Raw genomic sequence first — 23,636 nt, forward strand, 5'->3', positions numbered from 1 at the left:
GCCGTGGTGATTGTTGGGTCGTGCAAGAACAACGCGCCTTTCTTTAAACGGTGAAGCACCGTAAGGCCGAGGCTTGTCCGGCGTCTGTGCTCACGGCACAGCACCGCGTAAATCGAAACATCTGTGAACAAAAGATTCACAAGAACAAAATAAGAGGTTCACAAACAAAGAGGTGCGTGTGTGTGTGTGTGTGTGTGTGTGTGTGTGTGTGAGAGAGAGAGAGAGAGAGAGAGAGAGAGAGAGAGAGAGAGAGAGAGAGAGAGAGAGAGAGAGAGAGAGAGAGAGAGAGAGAGAGAGAGAGAGAGAGAGAGAGAGAGAGACGTGCTGCACATTCGCGAGGAGCTTTGGATTGAATTGGACTGAAATGGATTGGATTGCATTGGATTGGATTGGAAATCGTTTCAGCCGCAGTAAGCACTCTTCCGGTGATTTATGGTTTGAAGGATCCCCAGTGCTTCGCCCACTATACTCGGATACAAGTCAAGAAAAAAGGGGCGTCGCCTAATCCCCCACTTCCACCACCCCCTTCCAGCCAATAGTGTCGCTCTATCAAGGTGACGTCGTGGCCGACCGCATTGCACCTGCGGGCAGCACTCGGAGCCACGCTTTCCTTAATGCGTCCGTGCCGAAAAGTAGTTCGTAAGGGCGCCTTCACTTTGAGCGGAGATAAAAACCTTAGCTAAAATTTTTTATGTGCCCGTTTTAATGCAATGCGTGAAAGAATTTATCGTCAGCTGCAGTAGCGAGTTTGAATTATATTCCTGATGGTGAATTTCTGCTCTTCCGGGTTTTCCCTCAGCCGCTTGCTTCTGGCAGCTTCTGGTTTTATGCATTGCCGGCCCCATTTCCCGCCATGGATCCCGAAGAAGTCGCATCTGAATGTGCTTCATCGTTCTCGACTGAGAATTGTGGTGCGTTGCCATCTACGCCACGCCGATGGTACAAGAAAAACAAAAGCGGCCGTGTCATCTGCAGCTGCGGACGGGAGATGATCCGGAACGCGTACGTTCGTTTGCGGCATCTTCACCCAGAGCGCAGCGTTGAAGAAACGGCCGCGACCGTGAGCGATCTTCTTGGAGTCAGCGTGAGCTTGGTGATGGACGTGAAGAAGGAGATGAAAAATAACGACGGAAATGTTGCGACGCCCTCCCGAAAGCGCCAGCGAAGCGCCGGAAAGAGACGACGCACAGAAGTGTACGACGACTTCACGAAGTGCGCATTGCGGTCGTCCGTGCATCGTTTTTTTCGCAGCAATGAGATTCCGACAGTGAAGGCAATTGCTGCGGATTTCAACGCTAGCGGCGATGTTACTCCTCTCAAGCCATGGACTGTGCGCCGCCTGCTGAATGACATCGGGTTCAGGTATGAGAAGAGGGGCCGGAACTCGCTGCTGATCGAGCGGGACGACATTGTCGCGTGGCAGCAGAAGTACCTCTACGACGTCGCCAGGTACAGGATGGAAGGTCGAAAAATCTTCTACCTTGATGAAACCTGGGTGAATGCGGGACACACGCTATCGACTGTTTGGACGGACACGACGGTTGCTTCCCACCACGACGCCTTCATGCGTGGTCTGACGACAGGTTTGAAGCAGCCGTCAGGGAAAGGACAGCGCCTGATTGTAACGCACATCGGCAGCGAGGACGGCTTCGTCAGTGGTTGCCTGGATATCTTTCGGGGTACGAAGACCGGCGACTACCACGAGGAGATGGACGGCACCCGCTTTGAAAGGTGGTTTGGCGCCGTTTTGCCGCAACTGCCACAAGGTAGTGTAATTGTCATGGACAATGCCTCGTACCACTCGCGGCTGGAAGAAGCAGTGCCTACGACGTCTTCGCGCAAACAGGTCGTTCAGGACTGGCTGACGTCCAAAGGACTTGCTTGGGATGAAAAAATGCTTAAAAAGGAGCTCCTCAGCCTTGTGACCTCTGTAAAGACACGGTACATCAAATATCGTGTTGACGGTGCAGCTGAAAGGGCAGGATGTATTGTGCTTAGGCTCCCACCCTACCATTGTGAGCTCAATCCCATTGAGCTCATATGGGCGCAGATGAAACGAGGTGTCGCAGCCAGAAATGCCACATTTAAGCTGGCAGATGTAGAGGTGCTCCTGAGGGAAGAAGCTGCCAAGGTAACAGCTCAACACTGGGCAAACGCAGTTCAGCATGTGATCAGCATTGAAACTAAGTTCAGGGGAGACGGTGGAGCAAGTGCGCATGTTCAACTTATTATAATCCATCTGGATGAAGATGACATGGACTCCGACAGTGACCTATCTGGTATCGAGTCCTTTGAAGATGTGTAAGGCGGCCAGCTATTCGCCAGTGCCACCTTTGCCCCTTTCAGTTAGTGTGGAGTGCGCAATTTAGCTTAAGTAGGTGTGTTTCCATAGCTGCAGGAGCAAGAAACTCCATCAGACAGCAGAGAAGACCAGACATGCTGTTTGTGTGCGTTATTAAGACTTATTTCTGGAGTTAACTGAGCTGCCTGTGTGTGCTGCGTAACTTGTTCATGGTTGATTGCTTTGATATGTAGCTATGAGAATCAGAAGATGGAATTGCAGTGTTTAGTTTTTATTTCATTTGCCATTACTGAATGTTGTATGCTGTGTTGTAGAGTCGACAGGGATTTTCCAGTATGACAGTGAGGGTGACAAGTTATTTCAACAATCGATGCATGATATCATTTGCTGTAGTGAACTGAGCGGTGTATTGAGTGGTGCTGGCTCAGGACTGGTTGCCTTGATATGTAGCTATGAGAATCAGAAAAGGCTGTTGCAGTGCTTGGTTTCCGATTTCATTTGTTGCAAGTGTGGTGCAGGAATTAGGCCGAATGAATGCAGTCCTGACAAGACACTGCGTGGCAGACGTATCCATAAAAGAAAATTGTACATCTCGAGCTAGAGGAAACCCACACTGTTACAAACTATTTTCTGGAAGCAGGGCCACGCTTGCACTATGCGATAGTTTTCGCTGCACAGGGAGGATGGCTATTCGCATGTGTAGCATGAGGTGTGTGCAAGCAGAGTCAAGCGAGTTCGCAAATTCACTTCAAGCAGAATCATCTGCAGTGTGTGGCTCTACGGCTCCTTGTGCGACACTATATAAATGGCTATAAAGGCAAGTTTCACCTACAGGAAAAGACGCTAGCTCGAGTTTTCACCCCACGTTTTTTACATTGTTTGGACACTTATGCGTGTATTGGATGCAGAAACAAAGTTGCAAATTAAATGCCCACGTGAAAGCATGTAACTGAACATTGTGTGTCCGTGTGGCTGGCTGAGCCAAGTTGTCTTCTTGTAGAACATGGAGAACAAATAAATCTGTTTAAGTGTCTTATTGCTCGTTTCATTTGCTATGCATAATCCAGCAGTGCGTCTGTTTAGCTGTCTGAGCCAAATCTGACAGGATACAGCAGTGAGGACAAGAAACGTTGCTTCGGTGTTTTATTTCTAATTTGATTCTATTTAGCTATCTGCTGTCTTACGCACGACTTAGGATAAATAGGTTTTATCTGTTGCCTACTCCACTGGATAAAATGCAGAATCACAATGTTAAAAACAATCCCCAAAGCTTTGGGAAGGGGAAACAAGGTTGGTTTCAATCGATCCTCCCATGTATGGGAATCATTTCATGTAGTGCATATTTGGCGAGATTATAAATTTCCTCCTGAACATATGATCCGATTTTGCCTTTGCGTAGCAAGAAAAGTATGATATGCATTGACCAGTTTCAGTGCAGCGATGTGTACCATATGTGTGGTTCCATGCATCAACTCAACCGACATGTCATCAATCAGTGCAGATCACTACGTAACCCTTCAAACAGACTTCATTGCCTGTGTTATGCAGTGGGCATCAATTCATGTTCTGTCATTGTGATTTACACTCCTAATATATGTGTACACATTGCACGAGTTGAGTTGCGAACAGTCCTGTGGCAAGCAGCAGCTTGCTATTTGACTTGGAGCAGCGAGCTTCTCGCTCCAGCGGCCACTTGTGACGCAACAGTGAGAATGGATGAAATGCTGAGCTGTTTTCCACCCTGAATGCTCTATTTTGAATTTAGAGCACGTGCATGCAGATGACCATTGCAGCAGCAGCTTCTTAAGAGACAAACACAAGGCGGGCAGTGTCTATATAGCTTCAATAATGGACATCTCATGCAAGAATTTGATTTGGTGAACAATATGCATGCGCATGTGTAGAAAAAGCTGAAAGGTGGTTTATTTGATTTCAGTGCTGCGTTTCATGTCTTCACATGCATTGTTGCAGCTGGTCATACCGGTGAAATCTAGCTAATGCAATGTCACTATCGCGAACCACAGCTCATTCACAAAGCATAAACGGGACAATGAAATTGAACTTACAGTGGTAACACTCCTGTGGAATCTTAATTATCATAGACAATGCAAACTCAAAGCAGATGCCTATTCGTATTTAATTCACAAAGGTTTTTGTCCGAAACAACAACTTAAGGCACTCCAACAAAAAACAGGCGACAAAAACATACTTGTGGCAATTAACACATTTAACAATGGTATCTCAGCGTAACCGAGAAAAAAAATAGAAAAGGTGGCATATTAAATCCCATCACGTAGCTAAGCTACAGTTCGTACGTATTCACGGTCAAAAAGTGCGAAAATTCTGCTTCTTGTATTTGGCAACTTGATCACAATTTGGGCGAATACGCTTGTGCCCGACATGGACTTGGGACACACGGCTCGACATATATGCTTTAACGAAATGCAGCGCGCGCCGTCGCGTGGCTTGCGTTTCGCTCCGTGCGTACTGTCCATGGCGTTAATAACTTGCTGGCGTAATCTACGAGAAATAAACAAGGAGTTATCGCCCCCTGTCGCAGACACTGGTGCGATAACGTGGGTAGCACAGACACAGGAGGTACTAAACGGTAGAACGGTACTTCACGCTCAAGGCCAAACGCCCGCACAGGATGACGACGACAGCTTCGTATCATACAGCGTACTGCAGTAACTGCAGCGGCGGCTGCTTACCGGCAACGCGAGCGCTCACAAAGCAGAAGAAAAAACACCGTAGCGATTGTCATTACCGAGCATGTTAAGAACACTGCACACAACACGCAAACAATGAATACGACTGAACGGCACTAAAAATCGTCCTCAGAGAGCCCGACGACGCCGACGGTTTGACGCGAACAGCGGAGGCGGCCATTTTGGTAGAAGTCCGGAAGCGCGGAAGAACATGTTTTGTGATTTCTTCCGTGAGCGCGGCGTGGAGGCGGTCTACCGCGACGTCACATTGATACGGCGACACCATTGGCTGGAAGGGGGTCCTTTGATGAGGAAAAACCGCACTTTTCTTGAGTTGTATCCGAGTATAGCCATGATTCACTTTGTGGAGATGCGTGAATTTTACTACTGCTCCCCCCTCCTTTTTGTTTTGTTTTGTTTTGCAGAGCCACCGCTTCCAGTAGAGAACTTCAGGTGCATCAGTTACAACTTCCGCAATGTGACATGCTACTGGGAGCCGACGCCAAACAGTGTCAAGACGGAGTACAAGCTTGGAGAGATGTTTGCGTACACAGAGTAAGCATTCATACGGCTTGTATAACGCGACAGGGCAAGTATTAGGGGCGAAGCCCCTTAGGGGGGCTGAGGCTGTTGGCGTCTCCTATCGTCGTCGTCGTGATCTTCATTCGTCTTATGTAGTCGACGTACAGAAACACCGGGACACTCGTTTATGCCTCGTGCTAGAGAGCTTCGTGCTTCAAAGACAAGAGACTTTTACAGCCAAGCTGTGTACCTCTACCCCCGAACGGTTTCATCTCCGTGGGCAAAAACGCCAGGGCGGCAAGATTACGCTTATACACTGCATGCTTCCTTCCCCCTCCCCAGTTTTCACGTTAGTGGAGATGGCCCGGGATTTTTTTATGTTTTCAGTTCTGCAAGTACTAGGTTTTTGCGACTTACAGAGTTCGAAGCTGTGTAACTGTTAGATTATTTCATAGAATTGTGACTAGGTAGAGACGTGCCTTTAGAAGAGCCACAAAGACAAAATATGACTTCGTTTAATTAAAGGGAATTAGACCGTGGTTACTCATTCGGTGCCATTCTAGTACGAAAGAAGTTTTAGGAGGGTCAGTGACAAGATTTCAAAATTTTGCGCTATATGGACGAGTAGTAAAAATGTAGTTGTCAGTGTTAACTGCATGTTAACTTTTTTAAGTCATGCGATAATGGGTTTATAGGCCCCGCTACTATTGCCCAATGATTTTTCTTGGCAGTGGCTTAAAGGAGTCATGAAGAGAAAACACGTTTGGTTCATTCAAGAGATTGCCTCGTTAAAATCATACTGACACCACTTTTGATGTAAACTTCGCTCAAACAATCTACATAATTAGGAAATAAGGGAATGGCCATGCGACCCACTAGCTCATTTTCCCCAACAGAACCTATGATGTCATACCAGCCATCTCTGCGATTGGCGGAGGCCGGCAAAAGCAAACACAAATTAGGCAGAGCTTATAAGCTTACCGAACGAGCTATTTGCGCTTAAATTTAGGGCACGTTTCTTTAAAGCAGTAAGAATGGTGGGACAAACACTGGAAGTTATGAAAGCACACGTAAACATAGAAGTACTGATGCGTTCTGCTGTTGGTACTGCGCGCACTATGCTTCACTTAGATGCACAGCACTGCGGGGCTTTGGGGTTGTCTCAGACTACACTGGCCGATTGACACAGGCGACGGTGTCTTACGTGACCATATTTATCGAGCAAGCACCATGTTTCACGGAACGATTATTTTCTCCCTGAACAAAAACAAGCCAGGTTTAAATACGGTAAAAAAACAAACCAAAGGCAGAAAACGGCTTGCCGCGGTACGGTGGCGCCATCTAGGCTCACTAACGGTAAACAAGGATTCCAAATCGGCTGCAGAGCGCTCAGTTCCTGTGATGTGATTGCCGACCACGAAAACACACGATTTAGTGGGAAAATCAAAATTTTAACCTAAATTGAGGAATTTCTCAGTGAATAAAGCACCGTTTGCATCCGGAGAAGAGCTGGGGGTACTATAAAACATGAAATCTTTGGAATAACAAAAACTTGTATTTTCTCTTCATAGCTTCTTTAAAGGAGCCATGAAGAGAAAATACAACTTCGTTTAATTTGAAAGAACTGGGATTCAGTACCTCACTCAGCTCCATTAGAGACACGAAAAATGTTTTTTTAACGAAAAAAAGCCAGAATTATTTAAAAACTTTCAAATTTTGCGCCACAGTGACGTGTTATGAGCAAGAATGACGTCATACGGGCCGACAATAAAACATAATTTTCAGTGCGTTAACTGCACGTTAGCATTCAAATGATGCGGTCGAATGGAACTAGAGGCCCCATTACAGACGTCCAGTCACGTGTCGTCGCGACAGGTCAGTTGGGCGGCCGCCAATCGCACAAACAAGGTTCCGTGATGTCATAGAAAAGTTGCGGGAAATTGGCTAGGGGGTCGCGACTGCTTCACACGTTTTCTTTAATATCTCCGTTATTTGTTCGAAGATTGCGATAATATTGGTATCATTGTTATCGGGACTAAGCAGTCTTTCTAATAAACCCAACTTGTATTTTGTCTTCATGGCTCCTTTAAGCCGACGGCTGTGACGTCGTAGGAGGTGGCTGGAAAGTGGTCACCGCTTCATGTGTTTTCTTTAATATCTGGATTACTTGTTTGAAGTTTGCGATGAAATTGGCGCCTTTGTTATAGGGTCAAAGCAGTATCCTAAATCAACCAAACTTGTATTTTGTCTTCATGGCCCCTCTGAGAAAGCCACACTTCAACCGTTCTGATTAGGGGCTTAGATGGCGGGCGTTGCCCTTTTTAACACAAAAGTGTTTTATTCCGGGATACACGAAGATTTCACGTGCGTCATATCCGTCACCGAAATGACGCCAGTACAATGAAGCAAGCGGCCTGTAGAGGGTGCACCCCTGCACACAGGGTCTTCTTGTGGGGAAGTAACCTTTGTTTCTTAAGAGCACGTTATACTTTGGTTTGTTAGTTTTCGGGTTTTATATTTTAACACGAAAGTGTTTTATGCCGGTATCCACCAAGATTTCACTGACGTCATATCCGTCACAGAGATGACGCCAGTACACCTTTGCCGAAGCGACCCGCCAGCAGGACGTCGCTCGCCATGCACATCCACAAGACAGCCGCCGACCCGCAAATCATGCTCAGCCGCAGATTTCAGTGCACATTTCACTTTTGTGTTTTACCGAGTCCTATGACTGAGAAATCACCCACAATTTTTTCTTTATTGCAGCAAGCACGGCGGCTTTTACCGGGAATGCCCCCTCAAATCGCACGTGAACAACGTTTCGGCTTGCGCGTGGTCAACCAACTCGAAACCGGTGTTTCGCAAGGAAAGCAGCGAGTTTCGCTTCGTCTTGACTGGGACCAACGCACTTGGCGAGAGGCGCTTCAACTACACCTTGCGCCATCTGGCAATCAGTGAGCGAATTTTGCGTTTCCTTCCAATACTGTGCACTCCAGACGCATCTGTTATCATTTGAAGATTTCCTGTTGAAGATTTCCGGTTTCCTGTTAAAACAGCGTCCTTTAATTTTTAAGTAAACTCTGTGAAACTTGCCAGTCTTGCTGGTTTTCCCCTCTGATTTCAAATATGCCATTATTTTTTAGTTGGTCAATTAGTTCCCGATATAATTAGAGGTAATAACCATTTTTGGAAGAACAATAGACAAAACTGTGTCGGTCATAAAACTGTAATCCTTACATTTTCCAACACTATGAACCCTGGTGAGTGCAATAAGACAATCACTTTTTTTATGCATCATTTGGAACTAATTTTGCAGCTCATGAAACTTTGGTATTTGGAATGGGCATTTGAAGTGGTACCTTGCCACTGGTGCCACCAAGGTTTAATGAGCTGTAACCTTAGTTTGAAGCAGTGCATAAAAAAAAAAACGATTCTCTTAGTGCACTCACCAGGGCTCAAAGTGTTGGAAAATATAAATATTACAGTTTTATAACCAACTCTGTTTTGTCTATTGTTCCTCCAAAAATGACTAATTATCTCTGATTATCCCAGGAACTAATTATCTCAGGACCCATTTCGAATGCCCATTTCAGACACCGAAGTTTAATGATCTATAAATTGAGTTCCAAGCGATGCATCAAAAAACTGCTTTGATTATTATTGCATGCACCATAGTAGTATTGGAAAATGTAAGGACTACAGTTGTATGGCCAACACTGTTTTGTCTATTGTTTGACCAAAAATGGCTGATTATCTCTAGTTATCTGGAGAACTAATGGACCGGATGAAAAAATAATGGCATATTTGAAATCCGTGTGGAAAAAGCAGCAAGTCTGACAAGTTTCACAGAGTTTGCTTGAAAATTAAAAGAAGTTGTTTTAAGACCAGTGTTCCCCTTCTTAAGTTAGTTATGCCTGCCAGCATGAAGTAAGTCGGACTGCTGTTTTGAAAGGGCTGCAGTAAAGGACATGGTACAGGTCTGTCTGTTACATTTACTATCTGTCGATGGGTGCCGGGCGTCATGTACAGTGGAATTTCTTTCTCTAGATCTGTTTGAAATTGGAAAGAAGGCCACCATGTCCTAGTTTTAATTCAGCAGTGGCACAGCGAAGGAGACGGGCTTAACTGCTATAGCGAGCTGTACTTGACAAAGAGGCAAAAATGTTGCATATCAACCAGCAGTACAGCTCGACTGGTTACAAATGTGTGCTTGGGGGTTCGACGTGACCACTTTCAGGAATTCACCATAGGTTAACCAGGTGGCAGCCTGGTTAAGCAATTCCTTGTTAACCAGGGCATTCTCAGATAATGAATGGCAGCCTTCCATTGTCCTTGAAGAAGAAAGTGTATGACAGCTGCATCTTACCGGTACTCACCCATGGGGCAGAAACTTGGAGGCTCCCTAAGAGGGTTCAACTTAAATTGAGGACGACTCAGTACGCAATGGAATGGAAAGTGATAGGTGTAACATTAAGGGACAAGAAGAGAGCGGAGTGGGTCAGGGAACAGACGCGGGTTAAGGACATATTAGTAGAAGTTAACAAGAAGAAATGGACGTAGGCAGGGCATGCAATGCAAAGGCAAGATAACCGTTGGTCATTAAGGGTAACAGTGGATCCCTAGAGAAGGCAATCGTGGCAGGGGGCGGCAGAAAGTTAGATGGGCAGATGAGATCAAGAAGTTTGCGGAGATAAATTGGTCACAGTTAGCACAGGGCCGGGATAAATGGAGATCCAGGGGAGAGGCCTTTGCAGTGGGCGTAGATAGGATGAAGAAGATGATGATAATGATGATGATGAACTAGGTGCAAAAGTACTAGTGACATATCACTCTGCTGCAGAAGGGGGTGTGTCATTTTGCAAGCCGGGGTTCCGGTGTTATAGAAAACTGCTGACTGAATGGTCCTGGGCTGCCCGTTCTTGCAGTGAAAGTTTCGGAGCCATCGGAGTTCAAGAGCAGCGCAGTGACCAAGAGGAGCATCACTCTGAGCTGGAACGCGTGCGCCGAACAGCGGGAAAACCGCAAGCTTCTGGTGGTCTACGAGATTTACTATGTGTCGCAGTTCGAGTCAAAGTGGAAGGTTCGTTTTCTCGTCGTGTCCTTTTTTTCTGCGTAGCGTTGAACATCTTACCGAGTCTCATTTTCGTGAAACCTGCGCCTTCCTTGTCTCTAGCTCTGTCGGCGGCAGCACTTTTCACTTTCGTAGTCTCACCCGTTAAGTGCTGCTTGCCTGGCCTGACACTGCCTGCTTTTTTTTTTTTTTTTTCCTGGCAGAACAATAGCCTTTTGTTGGCTTGATGGAAATGGCAGTGGGGGAGACTTGAGCTCAGTTTCTGGGCTTTCTGCCTTGTGAGATGGAAGGCCAACTCATTGTCAGCCCCTTAGCTGGCAGCACACTGGGGTGTACAAACAACAGCATCTTGGAACAGCTTTTAGTTTTTTAGGACACTGTTTTTCGGTTGAAATTTTTTTGTCACTCTGTTCGGTGCATAAAAAAAACAAGAATTAAGTGTGTTTTTTTTTTCTTTCCCCTGGAGGGGACATCTCGCACATGTGTTTTTGACTAAAGCGGAGGCAGCCGAAAAAAAGATAGTTTCATTGCGTGCTTCTTGGAATTTTGTGTCTTTTGACTGCGGATAGCCGGTCAGTGTGCTGGTTTAGCGCGACCTTAAGAAGGAACATGGGTTTTTGATCAAAAACTTCAGTTTTACAGTTGCGATGATAAAAATTGGGGGACGTATGTAATTCTTCATTCTGATTGTAGGCATAAAATTTGTGTTTTTGTGTAAAACAAATATATTAGCATTTATATGGATTTTTATTTGAATTTTTGACAGCTTTTGTTAAAGAAATGCTGTAGGGATGCAGCTGAACAAGGTACGAGTGAACTGTGCACAAACCAAGGAGTGCAATAAGACTAACAGTATTATTCTATCTGGTCTGTAGCAGAAGTTAAGACTGTTTGAAGTTTGGGCTTCAAGGCAAAACCAGTTGTTCTAGTTCCCACGTTCTAGGCGCAAACTTCAAACGGTCTAACTTCTGCTACAGACGAGCTAGAATGATGATGTTAGTCTTACTGCCCTCCTTGGTTTGTGCACAGTTCACTGGTACCTTGTTCAGCTGCATCCCTATAGCAGTTCTTTTACGAAAGCTGTGAAGAAATCAAATATAAAAATGCAAACAAATTTGAATATATTTGTTTTACACAACAAATTTTATATCTACGATCAGATTGAAAAACAGCATATTCCCCCCAATTTTTCTCATCATAACTGCAAAAATAAACTTTCTTGGTTTATGTGCCCCCTTGAGCATAGTGCAGATTTGAGACATTAACCGGTAGCTCTTGTTAGACTGGACTAAGGGTTTTGGACTTTCTTGCACCGTGTACTAGAAAAAGGCAAGGGGGGGAGAAGTGTCCGAACCTAAACTCGATTGCTGAAGGTTGCTATGATGTGCTTCACAAATATGGGGCATTGCGTGGACCTGTATTTAAACTGACCTACTTGATGTTTCGTGGAGATAGCAAAAAAATGTTCAAGTATTCATCACTGGCATTAGCTGGACGCTAAGGGCGAGGCATAATGCTCGACAGTAGCATACACTTGCGGCACGACACTAGTGATGCATTGGAGCTTGTTTGAAGTTTATCCTTGGCTTGTGTAGTAGTATAACAAATGAACCCTAGGGGCTTGAAGGACTCGTAACAAATGCAGAGAAAAAAATTACACAAAGTGTGAATGCCAGTATGGTCCTGTTCACATCTTGTGCTCTCTGTTGACCTTTTATAGACTGTCTGCTGTCCGTGGAGGGTCTGACCAAGCTAGTCAGCCATAAGAGTTGGCCTTGTACCTTTTCGTAGGCCGCATCAAAACTAAGTGAAGAAGAATTAAAAAAAACAGGAACAGAAGGGGCAATTCGGACAATCGCACCGTAGTCCCGGACTCCGTGTCGTTGAAACTGAAAGTTTTACGAAACAGTGTCACAGCAATTCACTATTGGTTACTGCTCTTTGGCCAGTCTTGTTTCCTGCTTTGCAATTTTTGAAGCAACGAGGGACCCTGAATCGATGTAAATTCGCAATACGCACAAAATTTGTCACTGTAGAGAACCAGGCTATGTTTCGTCGAGAATACGCCTTTGAATCTTGAGGAATTTATGAAACGTAGGGCAGACTGGAGGCCAACATGAATTGGTTTTCAGTAAATGCAAATTAAGAAGTACCACTTCATGAAACCTCTCGGTTACTGAAACAAGTGATAACAGTTGTGTCTCTCTGATTCGAAAGTTTTTGGGTTGAGTTTAAATTGTTCGTGGTAAAGACAAGGCAGCTAGAATTTCATTGAGACTAGGTTGTCTAACAGAATGGACGTACTGTGTGGACAGTGTTGTCCTGTAGCTCGAAACAAAAGTAGCAAAACGGAAACTGTGCCGCCAGCAAAGCCGTTGTCTTTCTTGCCGTAAGACGATAGTCTTTCTTGGGCTACTTAAGGGGACACGCGGGTCGAAAAAACGCGATTTTTTCGAAATATACCGATTTTTTGTTTTCCCTTGCATTAGCATCTTTGACTATCCTTCTTTCATGGGTAAAAAAATGAAAACGAAATACGAACGAGAACTTAGTGAAAAATGTGTCTGAATGACTCGCGGTGACCCAAGAAATCGCGCAATCAAGCCAAATTTCGGCCAGGTTTGAGAATTTATTCCGCACGGCAGCGTGGCTCGCCGCCATTTCGGTCACTTGAGAGAGGTAGATCAAGCCTCCTTCTCTCGATTGAGCCGCTCGCCAGCTTCGTATCTCCGCGTAAAAAAAATAAAAAAAATGTTTCTTCCCGCTTGTTTTGCGAGCTCCCACTGGGCATTTAAATCACGTGACGCGAAAGCGGGACCGCCATTGGCTCTTGCCGCTTGCGAGCCGCCATCGCCGCCATCGCCCGCATCGTTCCGTTCGCTACTTCGCGCTATCTTTTCTATTTCCTTATCGTGTGTTTTTAATCGTGAACGGTGAGGAGAAGCGTGACTTTTGACGCCGGAAGCAGCGTACTTCATGCCGGTACAAAGGAAAGCGCAAGCGGCGCAGCATTGTGACGACCACGGCCAATGCCGGCACGACCGGCACCGTGAGGCCTAACGGCGCCGGGCCTTCAAGCGCTGCAAGCGCGGCTCTACCAGGTGGGGCTGATTTTATCAGCGAAGATATCGGCTTTATAAGCGCATCGGAGAAGAAGTCGGCAGCCTTCCAAGGTGAGGAGACAGCCAGCCACGGGAGCGGTGCAGTTATCTGTGAAGTCGGCGCGCTGACTGACCTTGAGTGGCACCGTGTGCGCGACGTGCGGGAAGTGCGAACTCGTCGTAGTTGAGGTTGCGAACAAGCGGAAGGGCCTCGCATCGGTACTGGAACTGAAGTGCAAAAACAAGAAGTGCCCTGCGGGAGTGGCTGCGGGACTGATTTCTTCTGTTTACTCGTCGCAGCGTGCTGCCGCCGTCGGTCGCGGAGGCCGCAAACCGGAACTCTGCAGGGGAAGGCCCCGTGATAGTTTCGCCGTCAATGTGAAAGCAGTACTCGCTGCACGCGCGGTTGGCATCGGACACGATCAGCTGTGCAGGTTTTGTGCCATTCTTGGTCTACCAAAACCACAGCATCAAAAGACGTTCTACAACACTGCCAAGAAAGTTCATGTTGCGGCCACAAAAGCCGTCTCTGACAACCTTGCTGAAGCAAGGCAAGTAACTGCGTTGCAAGCTGGTCAGACTGACCTCAGTGTGATTTTTGATGGTACTTGGCAGAAGCAAAGACACGAGCCACAACAGTGTTGGCAGTGCCATTTCTCTTGACACTGGTCTCTGCCTGGATTTTGGGGTGCTGTCAAACTACTTGTACTTGTAGCCGCTACCAAAAGCTTGATGAGCAAGAGGAGGAAGTGTGGCAAGCCTTTCATGCCTCTTGTGTGTGAAAAAAATGTCGACTGCTCATCCCATGCCATGGAGACGGAAGCAGCACTGCGCATCTGGCACAGGACGCTATCGTACAACCTGCAGTTCACTGTAGTGGAGACTGCCACTGCCCTCGCAGGGTTGTGGTTCAACAGGGGCCACACTAGCTTTGAGCAAGTTCTCCAAGAACTGGGAATCTTCCCTTCAGAAGAACTGGTCAGACTAAGCAATGCAAGTGACCAGCAGAGAATCAGGCAGATGTGTGCCAAGCTGACTGCTAAGGCTAGCCCCATTGCCGCAGCCTGGTGAAACGGTCCCATACCAAGGACTACCCCAGCAAAAACCGTGAGGGTGCAACTTATGCAGCAGGAGCATTCTAGTTTTAGTACCTCAATGTGGACATTTCAGACTGTATCCCCACCAAGTTTCATGTTGTTTGAGCAAGAATTTCTGAATCTGCCAAAGAAATAAACTTTCAATTGCGTTTTTCTCAGCTTGTTGTTTTTGTCCGTTTTCTGAGTTTGTGCACACTTATTTTCCCACTTAAAGTTGTCGTATCAGGATGAAATTTTGCACAGATGTTCATTATAACACGTAGAGTGCACAAATCTTGTTCATTATGCAATTTGTGTCCTTAGATATTTCTGACGGTCATAAAACAAAAATATACAGAACAAAAAAAGGCACAGTACCAGTCTTTTTTTTTTTTCATGGTGAGGAAAATGATGATGAGGCTTTTTCAGGTAGATTTGTGCACTCTGCAGTTCATAAGGAACCACCTAGGCTATTTTAAAAGTTTCAGAAAAAATTTTTACTATAAAAAAAAGTGTGCACAAAAAAGCCATTTTTCTGAAAGTCATGCTGCGCAACATTTTATCCGGAGCAGCTATTTAAAATCTGATTACATATATGACCAGAGGAGCTCAATCTCTACAAGCTGTGAAAATTTCAGCCTCCTAACTTCATTATTAAAAAAAAAGTTGTTTGGAGGAGCACGTCCCCTTAAACCCAGAAATTTCGGTCGCGAAATACTACATATACTGCAGAAAAAAAAAATCGCACTGTCGCCTGCTGTCGCGCACGCCAATACATCTTCTGGAGGAACTTTAACAAATCAAGCGGCAACAGCTACGCAAGGTTCCACTAGATAGGTTCCACATTCTGCTTGTTACGCACGTGGAGTGGGGCAATGCGGTTCTATAAACGTCGACAAAGGCTATCGTCTTTTGTCGACATTTGCAACGAAAGGAGCAGATACGCGGCCAATTTTTTTTTTTCCGTGTGCCCATTTGAACGTGTGTGCTTCAGTCTAAAGAGCTCGCGTATTTACCCCACCAGACGATACGAGTGTTCAACAGGACGTCGCACTTGGTCCAAGATCTTCTGCCATACACAACGTACACTTTCCACATTCGGGCAAGGGCCTCTGAAGCTGTGTTCGACGAGCTGTGGACGAACAACGTCACTATGGCGAAGAGGACACTAAAGGACGTTCCCGAAGCACCGCCCAGGATAAGCAGGAGCGGCTTCAAGGTGCAGAACTACCAGGGAAGGCGGAGCATCATGCTCAACTTTGAGGTGAGTGCAGGCTTTTAAGTGCAGAGCACTTTAGGCGCTCACCTTGTCGTCCTAGCTCGCTCGCTCAACCCAACTATATAGAGCACCGAGGCGGCGTCCCGGGGTAACGCTGTTGTTCACGGCGTACCCCAGAGGCTTCGAATGCCAAGCGCTTTATATAGTCATAAGCGTTCCAAACTCGTGAAACGCTGGCGCTTGCCATGCATCTTGCCGTTGTTTACCGCAAAGAAAACTACAGGTACATTTGAGGAAAAATATACGTAATTCACCGGCAGCGCCCGCGTTCCTTTAGGTAAGGACGCCCGTTGAGTTTACGATAGTAAACGTAAAATGTGGCAGTGCAACGCCTGCACGTGCAGGGAGAAAAGCATGAAGAGAACAGAAGTCCCGCTGGCGCAGTTTCAGGCAGGGGGCGTGCGAGCACTGCGAAGGCAGGAAATTGGAATTGCATTTGGGGGTAACAGTGAGCGGAGAATGGCGCTACAGCCCGTTATAGCGAATCACTGCTCTGCACTTCCGACAGCTTTCACATTGAGTGGAACAGCTTTCATTTTTTTCTTCTGTCACCCGCCAGTTGTTTTTCCTTTGGTCCTCTGCTTGTGTTCAGTTGCCGCAGTCTGAGGCGCGTCTCGCTGCTGTTCATCGGGTTACTGTATCAGAACCGGGTTGTAGCAGCTGTTCTTAACCTGTGTAGGTGAAGGTTGCTATCTGTTCACTTAGTTGTATATGGCGCATTTCATGAAATTACTTCGGATCTAACGTAACAAAGATATGTCTAAGAGTGCTTGAAAAAAAAAAAAAAGGAAAAAAGAAAGAAAAACTTTACTTCTTGGTTTTTCCGAAATGTCATATTGGGTTACTGTATCAGAACCGGACTGTAGCAGCTGACTTTAACCTGTCTAGGCAAAGATTGTAATCTGTTCAGTTAGTCGTATATGGCACATCTTGAGAAATCACTTTGGACGCAAGGTAACTTAAGATATGTCCAAGGGCGCTTTAAGAAATAAAGAAAGAAAAACTGTTGACTTCTTGATTTTTTCCTAAATGATTGATGATTGATTGAAGGGTTTAACGCGCCGACGAAACGCAGGGTATGAGGCGCGCCGTAGTGTGGAGGGCTCCGAATTAATTTTGACCACCTGGGGATCGTAACGTGCGCCGAAATCGCGTACACAGGGGCATTTTTGCTTTTCGCCTTCACCAGAAAAGCGGCGATTTTTCTAAAATGCCTGACGCGTTGCATCGCTGTTGAACTGGGATGCCGAGGGGAACGGAGAGCAAACTGGTAATGGGTAAACTGGCATGTGGGGATTTGAGTTTTGCAGCTAGCTGCACTTAAACGTCGGTGAGTTGTGTGAACTTCTGTAGTTTCTTTGCTCAAGTAACGTTTCCGCCTTGCGTGGTTCGTATACATGCAGGCTCTCCCACAGAAGCTCTGGGCAGGCGCCACGATTGAGTACTTCATCGTGGGCTGCGAAGAGGGCATGCCGGACGATGGGTGTGAGAACAAGACTGTGGCAATGCCGACGGTCACCTTCGACGGGCTGTTCCGGAACTCGCGCTACAACTTCCGGCTGTGGTCAAAGAACGAGATCGGGTTCTCCAAGGTTGACTCCAGCCTCCGCGTCGACAAGTACGACGAGCGTAAGTTCTGGCTCGTCCATCGGGGCTTCTTTCTTTTCCTGAGTGTATGCGTTTGAAGGGTAATTTGTGTCCTGACCCTTTTCTAATGTTTCGTCGACTGGACTCCACTTGTTTGAAAACTGGCCCCTAAAAAGCAAGGTCTCGCTGGAAAGATTTGCTATTGGTTGCTTCGGATACCTTTCATTCCTACTTGCCAATGCACTGTTTAAATATTGCTGCTATGTTTGTGAGCATTCATCTTTTTCTTGTTGTTTGGTCTCAGTGGCCGACCAGGGGTGATTGCTGAAGTTGACCCTCTCTCCGAAATGTAGTGCGCTATCAGGCTTGCAGTTACCATTTGTCTACCATCTTTTGCTAATCATAAACACTGTAATGCCCACATTGCAGATATCAATCAATTGTCCACACTGTGAGGCCAGGGTACATTATAATATGGGCTCCAGGTTTCTGGAGTTTATTTTTTAGCGAAATTTCGATGTTTTTCAGAGGTTGTATCCTGTAAATAACAAGATCTCCCAAATTCAGATTTTATTTCGCTTAATTTTAAATACTCCAAATCATAGCCGTGAAATGATGTCTGAACACGGAACACCTCAGAACGCTCGCGGAAAGCTTTTATTGTCTCAAAGGTTTGAATACACAAATATGAAGACAGGCACTAATAGTTAAAAGACAAAACATGTACGTTTCTCCTATTACACAACCTCAAGCTTGTTGCAATACACGCTAACATGCTTTACGAGAGTTTTGTCGCTGATTAAAGTGCACTGCTTTCGATTTATGATCCTCAGCATAGAAAATGCCCTTTCAACGTTTGCGCTGGAGATAGGTGGTGCGAGAAGCTTCAGCACGCAGCGAGGTTCCTCAGTGCAAACTCTGCAAAACTAGAGACGTTGAACGGTGTTACTTATTTCATACCTCTGGAAGTTTGGAAAATCATTCATGAACTGGCCTATACCCGGGTAGACAACCCTTGTTTAGACAAGTGCACTGGTCTTGTGGGAAGAAGCCTCCTTGTGGGACCGGTGGCTATTTCGTACCTACGGCCGAAAAGTGCAAACATCTAGTGGTGTGGATCAGTTAGCGGATATCCTGAAGTTCGAACTACGGTCGTCAGTTTTTCGCCTCCGTGTGCTCTGAAATCAGTGGTTATCGAACAAATCCGAATTGGTCAAAATTTCACTGGCGAGTTTTTTTCAGATTTTTTCGGATTAATCCGCAAGCCCGGAGCACTAATTGTAATCAGCACGGAACGTTCACACTGCAAGTGTTTGAATAATGTCATGTCGCTATCCCCAAGCAGATTACGGGGGTGCGGCGGTGTAACGAATCCCTCGCCCTGAATTTCCCTCGGCAGTGATCAACACGCCGCGGGACATCAAGGTCGTCGCCCTGGGCTCCGGCCACTACGAGGTGTCGTGGCACGCTCCTTCCCCTCGCGTGCCGGCCACCCTGCCCTCCTCCTCGACGTCCACCTCAGCCGAGGAAGGGGAGGGTGGCAGCGGCGGGGAGGTGGCCGCCCCGCTGGGACCCGTGAGCTACACAGTGTTCTGGTGTCCCCGGATGCTGCCGCGCTCCTACAGCTGCAACGAGTCGCTGGAGTGGAGGAAGCTCGAGCTGAACGCGTCCTCCACCATGCTCCGCCTGGACCCGAGCAACGTGTACCAGTTTGCGGTGGCCGCGCAGAGCGCCGGCAAGGCTTCCGAGATGCACTGGACCACGTGTGTCATCCCTGTTTCCAAGGGTGAGTGCACGCAACGGTCGAGGCTTCCAGGATGCGATTTCGGCTGTCGGAGTTAGTTTTTTGGCCGTCTGACGACTCGGTACTGGATTTGCATTCAAAACCCGTCGCGGTGGCTCAGTGGCTAAGGTGTTGTGGTGCTGAGGCCAACACAGAGTTTCATCCTAATACATCCTAGAGGGAAATCTGTTGCTGCGATCGCGGGCCACCATGGGCAGCGCCATTGCAGCTAGTGACGTTCCTCACCTACTTGGCTTAGCTAGCCGTATGGCTTCGATTTTGTCTTGAAGCCAAAATTCAGCGAAAAGGGGTCACATTTTTTTCTTGTTCACTGTCCGTGAAGCTTCTAAATAATCGGTGGCAAATAAATCTTTCTAGAGCTTCAATTTTTATAATGGCAAAATAAATTTGAATAATCTTTCGCAGCAATATTGTCGCCTTTTTGCAGCCAGAGCCAACTTTTCAGCCTGTTCATGAGCCATGCCAAGGACAAGGGGAACGTGCCTGCCCGGTACATGATGGAATGCTCGCTGAAGTGCGGCTCCCCTAGACAGTGGCACCAGATTTCCCTCTATGTTATGAGTCTATATTGGTCTATATTATGTCTATGTATTGGTCTATATATATGTCTACATTAGTATGAAGCTCTATGGAGCCCAAGGATACAGGTTCACTCCTGGCCACAGTGGCAACTTCTCTGATGGAAGCAAGAAGTGAAAATGCCCATTTGTCGAGGTTTTGGTGCATCCTAAGATCCCCAGGGGGTTGAAACTAATCCGGAGTCCTTCACTACAGCGAGCCTCACAGCCTAGGCGTTGCTTCGGAGCATGAAACCCCGCAATCGATCGATTCGTACTCATAAATGAAGCAGCAGGCTTTGAAGCATGATCACTATGCACGCAGCAGGAGCTTTACCACCACCAGGCAGCGGAGAAGTGAGCTTTTGTCGTTGCAGTCGGGTGCGGGAAACTTTCATCGTCAAGTGTACACACCTGGCCTCGAGCAAAAATTTCTCTTCTGTTTGTATGTTACAATGCGTCTTTGCCGACCAGCATTGGCAAAGAATGCCAACTACGACTGTTCTAAGAATACCATATTTTCGTGCGTATAACCCGCCCCTGCATATAATCCGCACCCCCACTTTCAGCAAAATCCTTGCGTATTGCCTGCACATTTGATCTAGGATAGGTTGCACCAAAGCTATGGCTCAAGCAACCCATCACATACAATGTAGGCAGAAAAAGCGTATATTTAGCAAGTAGAATACACTGACTGCAAGGCGAAAGTCACAATTCACTCAAGTGTCACTGCTCTCGCTAAAGATATCACTTGAGCCGCAGTCCTCACTGTTGTACACAAGGTCATCTTCACGGCACAACGCGCATTGCTGTGAAGCTGCACTAAAGGAGAAACCCCACGTATTATCTGCACCCCTACTTTGCCAGTGAAATTTTCGCATTTCTGGTGCGGGTTATATGCGCGAAAATACGGTAGGTTCGGATGCGTGTCAGTGTGAACGTCGGAACGCCTTGTCATCATTGGTGTGAGTGCACTTCATCTTATTTAAGATAAGCAGTCTATCCTCATTGTCAGTGTTATTATCTCCAATGAGTGTGATTGCAGGACCCTGACAAATTTACCTCCTAAGTAGTACTGTCCAAGTGGAGTTGAGGAGTGAAAGCTTTGTAGAGGTTAAAAATATACCTGCGCCTTGCTTAATAAAGGGGTCAGGCAGGAGCTTTGCAACGTGCCTTTGATTGCGGTCGATAAAGGGCATGTGTACTGCTAGAACAAGTGTGTTTTGTACAGGCTTTGCTTTGCCTTTGCATTGGGATTGTAAGTTGTTTGAACGGGGAAACGAGTTTGGTAATAGACACGCTCTTACTGAGCCGTGTTTGGAAATTGCGGTTTTTTATTGTTCAGAATAACTCTCCTGGTGACCTAATTTTATTGTCTGTCTGTTTTTCTCCTCCTCTCCCCCTCCCTATGCGTTGTTACAGAGCTTGAAAAGATCACCCAGGTGACACTGGAGAGGGACAGTGCGCATTCGCTTCTGATGCGCTGGCAGCTCGAGTGCAGCGCCCTGAAGTCGTACGTGGAGAGCTACCAGATCGAAGCGTGTGCGGTGTTCCAGCGCTACCACAAGATGGCATTGCACGACGCCTCTGGTACGATTCACTTCCCCTGTCGGTTTAGACGGCCTTAACCACTGGCCATCCCCTTAACGGCATGCCTATCGTCATTACCCGCCTCAGTGGCTCAGTGGCTAAGGCGTTGTGCTGCTGAGCACGAGGACGCAGGCTTGATTCCCGGCCGCGGCGGCCGCTTTTCTTGCAGACGCGAAAAGCAAAAACGCCCGTGTGCACGAGATTTCGGCGCACGTTAAAGATGCCCAGGCGGTCAAAATTAATCCGGAGCCTTCCACTACGGTGCCCTCATCGCCTGCGTTGCATCAGCGCATTAAACACTACAATAAATCAATCAATCGATGCCTATCATCATTTCTGCCTGATGACCATGTACCGCCCAGCGTATGGAAAAATGTTGAGCTTGATTACTTTTCTTCGTTCTCTAAAGCTCACAAGAAATAATTTCAAAAAAAAAAATTTTTTTTCCTTGTACTGCATTTTGTTGGTAGTTAGCCAACCCAAAGCAAATATAGGCCAGTCCAAGTGAGTGTGTAAACGTGCCTTATACAGTCAAACCTCATTACAAGGGTCACTTAAGGCACCCCAGAAATGTCTCTTGTAACCAAGGGCTCTTGTATGCAATGTTGCCAACGTGGCGAATATAGGAAAATCAACCAAACCGTCTTCATTCAAATGTCTCTTATAACCAAGTGTCTCTTGTAACGGGGTTTTACTGTAGGTGTGTAACTAACAGTTATTCACCCCACTTTTGGTTTCGTGGGGACGCTGGGTTGTGTGAACTGAGACCGTGTATTTACAACCGCTGTGTGTGGAAGTTAATGGAAGTTAATGACGGTTTAACTGGACAAAAAAGGCAGGCGTGCATGCAGCAAGTGTGAATGGATCTCTATCTGTATGTACCTAAGTGTGTACGAATGTGTTTTCCCACTCTCCCGCAGGTTGCCAGTACAGCAAGTACGACCCCAAGAGCTGCAAGGTCTTCAACATCACGGACCCCGACGACGAAGAGGAGGTTCTGGAAGGGCTGGCGGCCAACACCGTGTACCGGGCCGTGATACGGGCCTCGTCCGGTGGGAGGCTCACCGAGGACAGCCCGCCGCAGTGTGCCAGGACGGAGTCCACCGGTAAAACACTCTTTCGTCCGTGCCGTTGCAGTTCTATGGACTTGGTAGCGTCACACTTCGTCTTCCCCCTGGCTTTAGCCTCTTTGTTGACTTTACGATTTCTTTGAACTTTCTTTTCTGTTGACTCTCGGAGGGCATCCATGTGATTGCCTTTGTTGTGATACCATTCCATTGAGGTTGCCCTGTTATGTTATCTTCTAGGTGAATGAAACGCAGCACCTTGAAGGGCAAATGCTTGATGAGTTCAAATTTGATAGCTAAAGTGAGAACAAAAGAAAAAAAAAAGAAGCTGGGAAGGACTTGTGCACGCTTGCTTTACTGATGCTTCAAGGGTGCAATGATGCTTTTGGACAACCAGAACCCGGGATGCTGTCGACACTGCTGAAAACTGTGATATTTTTTGTTGCAAGGCTGTGGTTGAAGATTTTGCAGTGTAGGGGCAGCGTTCTTGTGACGGCGGGAGGAAGCTTGCACCTTCTCGTCGTCGTTGCATGCATCTGTGGGATCGTCATGCCGCTTGCGTTGAGCTGTTGCTACTCCAAGGCTGCTGCAGTTGGGCTGGCGTGGCTACCACCCTAAAGTTTGGAGACCATGTCTGGACAGGCTTCGAAGAATTTGAGCCGTGTCACCGCTGGCAAGACCCAAACTATCCCCCCTAACACTGTTTTTCGGCACAACAGCATCGGAGGCTACAGAAAGCGGGAGCAGGCGTCTCTTCATCAGCTGTTCAGAAACACTGGACCAAAATGCAGCAATGGTTGCTCACAGCGGAGCCTGCGGCAGCAAAAACAGGCTCAATAAGCACAGCGGGATTTGTTGCGTGCAAGCTAGGAACATTGAAAGAGAGTACTCGGGGTGCCGTGGTAGCCAAAATGGTGGCACCAGATGCCAGCAGCAGACCACCAGCCTGTCTTGTTATCTAGTCGGTGGAGA

At 46.8% G+C, this 23,636-nt stretch overlaps 1 protein-coding gene across 4 annotated transcripts in view; it reads left to right on the forward strand.

The window, feature by feature from the left end:
• Positions 1-23,636, forward strand: part of LOC144163198 (uncharacterized) — a 94,199-nt gene that overhangs the window by 59,604 nt on the left and 10,959 nt on the right. For all 4 annotated transcript variants that reach the window (XM_077694032.1, XM_077694035.1, XM_077694033.1 and 1 more), the window contains 8 exons: positions 5,436-5,565; positions 8,299-8,486; positions 10,458-10,612; positions 15,805-16,044; positions 17,463-17,688; positions 19,046-19,432; positions 21,430-21,597; positions 22,518-22,703. In XM_077694032.1, coding sequence (XP_077550158.1) covers positions 5,436-5,565; positions 8,299-8,486; positions 10,458-10,612; positions 15,805-16,044; positions 17,463-17,688; positions 19,046-19,432; positions 21,430-21,597; positions 22,518-22,703 — 1,680 coding nt within the window. The remainder of the gene's footprint in view (positions 1-5,435; positions 5,566-8,298; positions 8,487-10,457; positions 10,613-15,804; positions 16,045-17,462; positions 17,689-19,045; positions 19,433-21,429; positions 21,598-22,517; positions 22,704-23,636) is intronic.

Source organism: Haemaphysalis longicornis, unplaced genomic scaffold (assembly GCF_048455015.1).
Source record: "Haemaphysalis longicornis isolate Haplotype H1 unplaced genomic scaffold, Haemaphysalis longicornis Haplotype H1 scaffold_12, whole genome shotgun sequence".
In the NCBI taxonomy this organism is placed as follows: domain Eukaryota; kingdom Metazoa; phylum Arthropoda; class Arachnida; order Ixodida; family Ixodidae; genus Haemaphysalis; species Haemaphysalis longicornis.